The sequence below is a fragment of the Nilaparvata lugens genome, chromosome 8 (assembly GCF_014356525.2).
Source record: "Nilaparvata lugens isolate BPH chromosome 8, ASM1435652v1, whole genome shotgun sequence".
Classification (NCBI taxonomy): domain Eukaryota; kingdom Metazoa; phylum Arthropoda; class Insecta; order Hemiptera; family Delphacidae; genus Nilaparvata; species Nilaparvata lugens.
This window is the reverse complement of record NC_052511.1, coordinates 29,770,846-29,782,853: the sequence shown is the minus strand read 5'-3', so window position 1 is coordinate 29,782,853 and position 12,008 is coordinate 29,770,846. Positions and strand designations below refer to the sequence as shown.

At 34.1% G+C, this 12,008-nt stretch overlaps 1 protein-coding gene across 7 annotated transcripts in view; it reads right to left on the bottom strand.

Annotated features, from left to right (window-relative positions):
* Window positions 1–12,008, bottom strand: part of LOC111051761 (zinc finger protein 436) — a 44,029-nt gene that overhangs the window by 12,551 nt on the left and 19,470 nt on the right. For 6 of the 7 annotated variants that reach the window (XM_022338318.2, XM_039434469.1, XM_022338319.2 and 3 more), the window contains one exon: window positions 2,529–9,284. In XM_022338318.2, the coding sequence (XP_022194010.2) occupies window positions 7,536–9,284 (1,749 nt within the window). In that variant the 3' untranslated portion in view covers window positions 2,529–7,535. Of the gene's footprint in view, window positions 1–2,528; window positions 9,285–12,008 lie in introns of those variants that run through there. The other variant, XM_039434470.1, reaches the window with a different exon arrangement.

Sequence of the window (12,008 nt, the reverse complement as noted above, 5' to 3'; positions counted from 1 at the left end):
ATGGCTACCCATTGATGTGTAGGCCTATTGATATCAATAGGTATTTCGGCCAATACACATCAATACATATCCATGGATATGTAATGATGTGTATTGATATCAATAGGTAATAGTACTTTTTTATTGATCTATATTGATCACTTCCACTAGGGGAGGGTTTGGGGGGAAATATTATGATACTTATTTCAAGAAATTCTTCACTCTGCAGAAATTTTTGATATGTGCAGCTTCATGCAAATCTCGGATTTAGTCTTATATATCCGGTTTCACCATCAAGCTTGGTTAAGACGTTTGAACATGATTTGATCGAAAAATCATGTACGCTTTACAACGCATCCACTTAAACATACATGAGTTTCTATGGCGATTTAGTTTCTATCGATAATTGCACACTTGTTATTTGTACCCTGCTTGACCATGTTCAAATGTCTTAACCCGAGCTTGGCAATGCGTTGCTACAAAATGTTATAACATTATGTACGGTAGGCCTACCTATTATTTGGAAAAGAAAGCAATTTGTATATTATAGTTTTGAATGAAAATTTATGTTTGTGATACTGCTAAATAGGCTATATCCATTTTCAAAAAATCTCTATTAATTGCTAGCGAAAGGGACATACTATAAGGTATATATTGCATGGAAATGTAGCCTATTGATTATCTAGTAATTTGAAGATTTTTTATTAAATGTTATTCTATTCCTAGAATATTTTTGTTTATATAAATTTGTGATTTCATATTCATGATTTGAATATGCACTGAAGAAATAAAAGAGTAAGCTTACTGCATCAAATTATCTTTTGGGTAGAGCTACTCCAAATTATCAAGGAATAATTTTTTCTTCATTTCAGAATTACTTGGGAGATAGTTTTATATTATTTGTATGTATTTTTTATTGATAATAATCTCAAATTGATATTCAAGAGAGAATAAAAATTAAAATCACAAAAAATGTAATTTCCACTATGGTATTCAAATTTCCTGTTATTTGCTGTTTCATTCTCGGCAAGAATTTATTATTTCAACAGACATTGTGAATACTGTAGAAAAACTCAAATTGGAAATTGTAAAGAGAAATAATTATGTATGGAAATTTTATAAAATTAGGTATTTTCTAGTTTATAAACAAGAATTACATTAATAAAACATATACATTAATTAATGTGTGTTTTATTTTATTACCTTATTTCATTCTACAATTTTTGAAGCATATAGTTATAACTATATAACTATGGTATACTATAATAACCATGGTTATAGTTATTGTAACCGCAAGTTGTTTAGTTTGTATGGCCAATTTCAACATTTGGAGAGAGTTGCTGATCAATTGTGTGCAGTGTAAAAGGACATGTACGACAATGTTTGGGAAATGTGAAGTGGATGGACGGCCACTTTGTTGTTTAATGACTAAAGATATTCTCCCTCTAACCTAACCTAACAGATTAGCGCCAATAAGAAACAATAATTGACCTCGACGTTGTCACAATACACACAGCACAACTCTCTGATAGTGAATTCAAGTTCCACTTTTATTCTTTACTGCAACTAAACCTAGAAGGAAATTCCCTGAAAACTTCAGCTTTCTGCTGTTATGTACAGCAGAGTTATAAAAAATAGAGTAACTTAATCCTGAGAAAATCCTCAAAAAACTCAATGAAGTGACTACAGCAGCAGACTGACATTGGATCCCATCCTTATCTGTCATTAGACATAGCAGATAGCTCTATCTTTTTCTAGCAGGCACAAATCGTTTGTTGAGTATGAAGAAATAGCCTATAATGAACTACCAAAAAAATCACCTCATCCATTCATAAAAATGTATCATCATTATAATGATAAGATCTATATTTTCTTGACAAACAACATAAAATTGTGATAAAATTGTTCATTGCAAACAAGAGCTGAATAATAAATATTATAAATAAGATAGGCTATAGGTACCAGAATAATGACTTGAATCACAGCTATTTACTGGGAGGTGGTTGGCAACTTTGCCGTCCTTCAATTGCCACTGTCTTTATAACGTGAACAGTAAACTGAGATTCACTATACAGGTCACATTCAGTTTTTAAGTCAGTGGAAATTATATCCTTGGCATCCTAGAGAAAGGAGATTCAATTCAAACAATTTTCTGACTTATTTACTTCAAAACACTGATTTATTTAGTAATCATTTATTTAGTAGAGTAAAAAATGCACATAAACCAAATTATGGTGCCAACAATTCAATTTCATTTCTCATCTTTAAATCATTACAGCTGATGAGTCTCGTGGCAGGTTGGGTCGTAAAGCCAACCTAACTTTAAAGTGGACTGATTGGTGTGAGACGCAGAATTTGATAAAAGAACTAAAACTTGTCTAGTTCTTACACCACGGACCCAACGAAGTGCCAAATTGAAATTACGACCTCTATTTAAATTGTAATTGACTCTAGAATGTTTAAAAAGAATTGTAATTGTGAACCTGAAAATGTAAAAGTTCTAAATTTGATAACTGTGATAGTGATTTTTCTAAATAAAGACAATGTTGTACAGAGACAATGACTGAATTTATTTTGCCCTTTTGTCATACGCTCAGAATTCTTCAAAAACGAACAAAGAGTTTTACTGATGATGGAGATATAAAAGGCTAGTACAACAATAATTGCAGAAATTCAAATGTGTCAATAAGTCAATGGATATTACAAAACATTTGTGAATATTTGAATATAGGAATGTAAGAATACAATATAATGATTATAGATATAGTCTTTAATGTAAATTAATATGTAATTTGAATATAAATAGATGAAAACTTGATAATTTTGGTTTATTTTCAATAGCTGATTCGAGCAATTTGATAGTCCTGAAATAACATATTTAGAAACTCAATATATTCAATAGATAAGCAATCGTCTGTGAATTCTCTTTCACTGATTCTTAAGATTATTGTTCCTGAGAAAATGAGTGACAAAAAGGGTAGAAATATTAAATTAAATTCAAATTAAATCTCAACAGATCATAACAATACTTAGTATGGCATGAGAGGGCACCAGAAGCAGCTTGGCTAATGTGCAGAACAGAGCAAGAGACAGCTGTAGGCTACTGTCTGATTAGAAATGATTAGTAATTAGTGTTAAAACGTTGTGAATTCCTAAAATTATTCATATACAGAGTTACTAAATGTGACTTCAAATACTAAGTGGCAAAATTGTTGCACAACAGGCTTTCCAATGTTGTGGTAAAAGGAGAAAGAGACTCATAAAAAAGGGTAAGTAGAAGTTTCAATTTAACAAATAAGTAGCAATTTTCAAAGAATGAAAATATGAATGTTAGAAAAACCTCTGTGTAAAAAGGGCCAAAGAATAAGTCTAAAAATATTGAAAGTGACAAACTCATCTGATAAGCAAATGTTGCAAGTCAGGCCATCTAACTTGTTCCCGGGAGGGCACGTGAGACACACACCAGTGACTCGGACCTGGACAGGCGGCAGGGCACCTTGGATGCAATCAGTGAGAGAAAAGGCGACCAATGAGGAGGGCACCAAAGACCGATGAAGCAGGACTCCGACGACCGATGAGACAAGCTCCGTCGACCAAGGAGAAGAGCGCCGAAGACCGATGAATGATCTCAGAGTGGATAGACAGGATCCAGGGTGGACTGACACACGAAATTTGTAATTGTTGGCTGGGATGGCAGGGTGCCAGAGTTCATAATATATGCAAAATATGAGATAATGGTTGCTGTTGGCACAAACTAGGATTGTCCATAATGACAGTGAAAACAATTTGAATTGATTTGATACAGTTCATTTTTGACACAGTTGAAACAATTTGATACAGAAAGTTCTGAGCACACTTGAGAAACCAGATCACTGGATGCACACAGAGATTGCACACGGGGAGTTCATGAAATTTGAAGTTGGCAGTAAGATCTAGCTTGGAAATAGTCAAACGACAAGAGTGGCAGATCAAGGTGTCCTGATGCAGAGAGGTAGTCAAATGACAAGCAATATTGTGGCCTAAAAGTAGTGACTTGTAACCATACCAATCAGACAAAGTGCCAAGGGAGAAAAATTGAACTTACAATTAAATACTCACAATTACAATTTTTGAGTGTTCATAAGAGTTTATGATGGCAGAAAAACATTTGAATTTTGATGATCGAGTTCAAGGAGAATTAGTTTTGTATTTTTGAAGTTGAACACAAGGTGATGCAGAGCTATTAGGTTAGCTTTTGGAATGATGAAGATATTTTGATGAGAAAAAATCCCACGAAGAAACTTATTTGCACAGAATGCCAAGGAGAGCTTAGAAAACACTTTAAAACATTAATTTTAGGTGAAAAGATAAAATTGCTACATATTTGAAGAAATAAAAGGGGAAGCCTCGAAAGGGCAACTTGACTTGAAGAAGAGAACAAGTGGAAGCAAGCATTGATTGTAGCCAACGATGGGAGATCAAAGTATTGGAAATAAAAATGACACAGAACCAATGCAAAATGGCTCAAATAATTGCAGAATATGACAAAAACTGCAATATAAATTACTAGAACAATGAAACGAATTAAATACATCAGAAAATCACATCTAAAAAATACAAAATTAGAAGTAGGCAAAGTGAGCATACTACAAGCTAGCACTAATGAATAACTACCATCAGAGCGGACAACTTATGAACTATAGGAGCTTGACGCCAGAATACAAAGACCCAAGTCTGTATTACTGAGTTTTTACAACAGCTAAAATCATGTGTTAGTCACATGAGTGCAGAAGGATCCATGGAATTTGGAATTCCTCAAGGAACAGTTTTGGGCCCAATTTTATATCTTATATTTGCAAATGAGTTGTGCTCCATTCGAATCAGAGGTAGGGTAATAGCATTTGCAGATGACACGGCCCTGCTTTTCCAGGGTAGAAACTGGGATGAGGTATTTCAAACAGCAGAAACAGAACTCTCCAGGGTCACCACATGGATGGGGAACAACCTATTAACACTAAATGCAGGGAAAACAAATTTCTTAACCTTTTCTATAACTGATAGCACCAAACGGTCAAAGTCATCAATGAAGCTCCATTATTGTAAAGGGGAGAATCGAAACTGTGATTGTCCTCTCATTAAGCACTCTGATAATGTTAAATAACTAGGTATAATATTGTAGATGATCGATTGAAATGGGATGAACATATTATATCGTACACAACTAAGAAAATAAGAAAGCTCATTTATAAGTTCTACCAGCTTTGTCATATAATTAGTAAAGATATGATTAGAATAGTATATTTCTCACTTGTAGAGTCACTTTTGAGATATGGGCTGTTGGTTTGGGGTGCAGCAAATTACAAATTAATAGATTCAATTTTTAAAGCTCAGAAACATATTCTTAAGGTTATGACAAACAGAAACAACCGTTTTCCAACAAGTGAATTGTTCACCGAAAGTAGAGTTCTCAGCGTCAGATAGTTATATGTATTAGTTTTAGTAATTTATATTAAGAATACAAATTTTACCGATTTAATTTTCCATAGCCACAACACCAGAATTAGAAATCTGAATTTTCTTCTCATTCCCACAATGAACACAGCTTTTGGTCAGAGGTACAATATTTAGGTCCTAGAATTTTCAATAAAATCCCGCAGATCGCAAAGGACGAAATAAATATAAATAGATTTAAAAGAGCAGTACGGAATTGGTTATATGATAGTGGCATTTACCAGACCGAGGAGCTCATTGTAAATAGGATGAACTACTATCTTCTTTTTATTCTACCTACCTTTGATAACTAACAAACCTTTATAACTAAAATTACTAATTACATTTTTTATACATGTTTTAGAAAAGAACATTATGATCACCCCGACACATATTATTATAGTGGGGTATCATAATTAGAACTAAGTTTAGTATTAGCAATTTTGTATTTATAATATAACAATAAATTATGTATATGTTTTGTCAATAAACTCCTCTTAATTATTATTATTATTGGAAATTGATGTATAATAAAATATAGAGAAACCCTTAGAAAGCAAGCGTCCCTTGTTTCAGGCTGATAAAGCTCCTCCTCAGGAGGAAAATGCATACCTCATCTCATCACAAAGAGTACGGTAAGTGTTATTAAATATTTACGAAGATACACATTATCTAAACAACAGTTTAGAATAACTTCAGTAAAGTTATTAGATAGTGTTTCGTCTTGGGAAAAAACATCAATAAAATATAGTAAATTGTCGTCCCATTTTGGTTCAAAAAGCATAAAAAATTAACCAAATATTGACATTATCTTAATGTGAGTTTCAATAGTTTTAGGCGGAAGTATTGTCAAATAATTTGTGAATGTAACTTAATTTGAGAATACTTCAATGCTCTAATGAGATTCCAAACATATAAAAATTCGATTTCCACTGGCTGAAAACTCTATTTGAAAAATATAATTGGAACAGTTGGTTAGTAATTTGGCTACCTACATTTAGAATAACTCGTAAGAGTTTGCAAGGTACTTTCTAATGTAATGTGGATTCGCACTTCGTGTTTTATTGAAGTCTTAAGCTTAGATAGAATGGGTTGGGCTGAGATTATAATAGTTGAAAGTTGAATTCAGATATTTTGAAATCCTGCCTTAGGCTTATTTCATCCTGTATTTGCTCTTAAATTTTGTTGGAGTTATGAAATCTTTCTGTGTGGAATGCTAAAACGATTCACAACCATAGGGCTCAGTCTCCTTCTATGATGTTTTGCAATGATTTGTTTGCTCCTTTTTAGTCACAAGAATCACACAGCTGTAGGGTTTTTCTCCAGTGGGCATTCTTTGTGTTATGAAATATGATTTCTGTATTGTTTTGTATTCACAAGAATTACAGCTGTGGATTCCTCCTCCAGTGTGTATATCTAGATGTGACTTGAGATGTGATTTCTGTGTTGTCTTGTAGTCACAAGAATTACAGCAGTAGGGTTTTTCTTCAGTGTGCCTTCTTAGATGTTTCATGAGATATGATTTCTTTGTTGTTTTGTAATCACAATAATCACAGCTGTAGGGTCTTTCTTCAGTGTGTATTTCTAGATGTGACATGAGATTTGATTTTTGTGATGTCTTGTAATTACAAGAATTACAGCTGTAGGTTTTTTCTTTAGTGTGCCTTTTTAGATGTCTTATGAGGTATGATTTCTTTGTTGTTTTGTAATCACAATAATCACAGCTGTAGGGTCTTTCTTCAGTGTGTATTTTTAGATGTGACATGAGATTTGATTTTTGTGATGTCTTGTAATTACAAGAATTACAGCTGTAGGTTTTTTCTTTAGTGTGCCTTTTTAGATGTCTTATGAGATATGATTTCTTTGTTGTTTTGTAATCACAATAATCACAGCTGTAGGGTCTTTCTTCAGTGTGTATTTCTAGATGTGACATGAGATTTGATTTTTGTGATGTCTTGTAATTACAAGAATTACAGCTGTAGTTTTTTCTTTAGTGTGCCTTTTTAGATGTCTTATGAGGTATGATTTCTTTGTTGTTTTGTAATCACAATAATCACAGCTGTAGGGTCTTTCTTCAGTGTGTATTTTTAGATGTGACATGAGATTTGATTTTTGTGATGTCTTGTAATTACAAGAATACAGCTGTAGGTTTTTTCTTTAGTGTGCCTTTTTAGATGTCTTATGAGGTATGATTTCTTTGTTGTTTTGTAATCACAATAATCACAGCTGTAGGATCTTTCTTCAGTGTGTATTTCTAGATGTGACATGAGATTTGATTTTTGTGATGTCTTGTAATTACAAGAATTACAGCTGTAGGTTTTTTCTTTAGTGTGCCTTTTTAGATGTCTTATGAGATATGATTTCTTTGTTGTTTTGTAATCACAATAATCACAGCTGTAGGGTCTTTCTTCAGTGTGTATTTCTAGATGTGACATGAGATTTGATTTTTGTGATGTCTTGTAGTCACAAGAATTACAGCTGTAGGGTCTTTCTTCAGTGTGCATCCTTGAATGTTTGGTGAGATTCCTTTTATGATTTGTTTTGTAGTCACAATTTACACAGCAGTAGTGCTTTTCTGTGTGAGATTGAGTATGTCTTGATAAAGTATGATAAGTTTTGCATAAATATCCACAAATTTCACAGTTATAAGGGTTTTCTTCAATGTGACAATGGCAATATAAATGCATAGTAAGATCTGATTCTTGAAAAGACTTGAAGCCACAAAATTCACAACTGTAGTAGGGCCTTCCTCCTGTATGACTTATTGTATGTGCATTTATATTAGCAGAAGAATTGGACACATACTCACAAAATTCACAGATGTAATGCATTTCTCCAGTGTGTGCATTTCTATTATGTAAATTTAGTGCTGATCTCCTTGAAGTACTAAAGTCACAGACTTTGCAGCAAAACGGTTTTGCTCCTTGATTTACTTTACAATGGAATTTTATATAATGAAGATTTAGATCTTTGTTGTTGCTGAATGTTTTGCTACACAAATGACAAATTACTGATTCACTAAAATGTGTTTTATCATTTTCATTTAATGAATTCAAATCATTGCAATCTTCAATAGAATCTTGTGTCGATAAATTTTCAAGAGACTCATCAAGTGACCTTTCAGGGGAACCTGCTCTTGCATGTTTCTCAAACTTTTGTATACAATATATGCTTCCACTTTCAGAACTTCCAGGAGCTATTTCAGAAGAATAGTCTTGCATCAACATTTCTGAATGATGTTTGAATGATCGATCTTCCTCCATAGCTTCTACATTTTCTACTTTGAAATGTTCAGGTGAAGAGGGCTCAAAGCTCAGTCTATCCGATGGAACAGAATATGTGCTCTCAATATGCAAACAACAATCAATTTCTTGCTTAACCTCAACTTTTTCCACTTTTACTTCTTCTGTCTCTCGAAATTGTTGTTCTTCTCCATCTAGTACCTCTTTCTTGATCAGTTTTTGTTCTTCTTCTCCTTTTTCTTCTTCTCCATCTAGTACCTCTTGCTTGATCGGTTGTTGTTGTTGTTGTTGTCGTCGTCGTTCTTCTTCTTCTTCTTCTTCTTCTTCTTCTTCTTCTTCTTCTTCTTCTTCTCCAACTACTACTACTTTTTCTTCTTCTCCATCATGTACCTCTTGTTTTACTATAATTTCAATTGGATGTTTTGAAAAATTTTGGACTGAAGTTTCACCTTGATCCAGTTCATAAGTTGGCCAATCACAGTTGTCCACGTCTGGTGCTTGATGTTGTGATACCATAATTGATCCTGAGTTGTCTTGACCTTCAGGCTGAATCTGGACTGGACTGGATCCACTGTGGCATCCGTACTCTTCTCCCTAGAAACAAGTCAGTTTTATTTTATTCATTTTTGGTGATTAAAGTGTTGGTAATATTTGATTAGGTATTTGGACAAATAATCTGCCATTTGAAGGAAGTCTCTCAGTCAGCCTCAAGTTAAAAACCAAATCAAATATTATTTTGACAAAAACAAAAACACAATACAATAATTGAAATAATTTACTATCACTAGCTCAGTAAAATAAAGCTATAAACTTCTATACAGTTAGTTCCTGTCAAAAAAATACTACTTGCTAAATTATTCTTAATTTGTATGCAAGTAGGAGATTAGTGAAAAAAGTTTTTGATGCTACACTTATGCCCGGTATCACCAACCTTGATCAAATATAGCCTAGCCCATGGTCAATTAGACCATAGTCAAAATTTGATCAAACATACAACTGTTCCACAAACCTCGGGATTGATCAAAACTCCGTCGGGCAAATCTTAACATGGACAGATCTGAACATGGTCAAATCTTGTAGCTGTACTTTTCTGAAGTTGGCCGACATGTTTGCTGGCTTGCTATTGGCTACATCTGATTTTGATGGATGAAAATTACTGAGATATTGCAGTTATTCAAATGCTAATGGATTAATAATTATTATTAAACGAAAATCCAAATAAAATGCTGTAAATATAGTAGCACCCCATGATACTTGATATCAGTTTTGCTGCTCATATTCAGAGGGTAATTTGCGCTGAATGCTCTTTTTACTTTACCGTCAGGCCATCAAAAATTCAGATTACTGTACTTTTTCTGTAATTACTGTACTGATTTTTCTTCATATTCATTATTTAAGGGCAGGCCTCCTGGGTCCCCTTCTAATATGATCTGAGGATTGATTAATATAGGCCCACTGTGTAATAGAAGATTAAAGCAAATCTTTTTCAAAACCGTCCTTTATTTTCTATACTATAATAATTTACTAATTAAAAGAGTCCGAGAACGAACCTAATAAATAGCTTACAACAAAATTCAATCGCACCAAAAACTTTGAAATTTTTTATTGCGTCAAAAACATAACCCACAAACAAGCAAGGAAATTGATCAAACCAGTCTTTTGACCGTGTTCAAATAAATTTGATCGCCCGTTCGGCGGCAGTCAAACTTAACCATTGAATTGACCGTGGTCAAACGTAACTGGTGTTGGTGGAACGAATTATTTGATTTGACCAGCTGATAGACTTTAACCATGTTCAAATTGGCAGTAATTATGTCTTTTTTTGAACTGTGAGTAGTGTGTGGTGAATTCCCAAAGTGTTCTCTGCTGTTAGCAATGTTAGCGACGTGATTTGGACATGTGTATTTACACTGAAGCATTATTTCGTACTCGTAGCCAGTACTCAACTCATGAGCTAATTTTAGTTTTGTCACGTTGAATTGAACTTTGACCGCCTTGTTTTCAACTTGACAGTAGATAATTTACCGGTTGCAGTAATGAATGAGTCTGCTTTTTCGAGTGTCTTTGCTTAAGTGCGAGTAGGAAGACTCTGTTGCGTCTATGTTCGAGTAGGAAGACTCTGTTGCGCGGTGATACGGATGGTTGGTGATACAGATACTGTTCAACTTATTTTGCAGCGCTATCCGATCGTATACGCGTCACTATTCCCTCTCGCGTTCTTTCGATGAACTTGCTACTAACTGCTTTCCGAACTTTTTTTTCTACATATTATTCGATATTAACACAGCTGCCTAACTGTTGAACTTAATTTGTGTTTTTCATCTAGATGTATATAATGGCATTTTTGGATCGTATTACGTGCTGTATGTGCTTCAAAAAAGTCCTGCGTTCTGAAAAGGGTCTCTTATGCTCTGGTAAATGCGAACGTTGGTTTCATCATACTTGTGTTTCTGTACCAGACAATGAATACCGTATACTATCAGCGGATTCCAAGAATAAATGGTTTTGTTCCAGGGTTGACTGTCTTGGTATTGATGAACATCCTCACAATCTAGTGCTTTCTAATATTCAACAACTGTCATTGAAAATGGACACTCTAATCTCTAAAATAAACAGTATGGAAGCGGTTCCTGGTGATATTACTGCCATTAAAGAAGACCTAGCCTCTGTGAATAATTTGCTGTCCAGTTTGGAGCCTCGTATTTGTGAGTCAGAGAAACGTATTGAGGCCTTGGAACAGGAGCTGGGTGTACTTAAGAATCAGTCCATGAATGCTTCTGGGTTGGACTCGGGTAGCCTTGAGGTGACTTTAGCAGAACTCCATGAACATACTCATAGATCTTCAAATGTGATGGTTTTCAATTTGGAAGAATCCCCTAGCGCTGATGTAGCAGTGAGAAAACAACATGACATGGACTTTATCTCAAAACTATTCTCTCCATTTCTTCCATCCTTTTCTCCTGTGGGTGCTAGATCTCTTCGTGTTGGGAAAAAGAAACAGGGGTACACTAGGCCACTCAAGGTGATATTGGGTAATCCTGCTGATGCTTCAACAGTCATATCTAAATTCAATGCCAAGTTGTGTGATCCATTGCTATCCAAAGTTAGACTATCTAGAGATAGAACCCCATTTGAGGCTAACCATCTGAAAACTTTAAATGCCGAACTGGCCAATTGAAAGTCTAGGGGTGAGGAGGGGCTTACAATCAAATATATCAGTGGGGTCCCAAAAATTGTGAGTAATAAGCAAAAAAACGCATAAGTTCCAACGGTACACCAAAGAACTATAGTATTTATTTTCAGAATGTCAATGGGTTG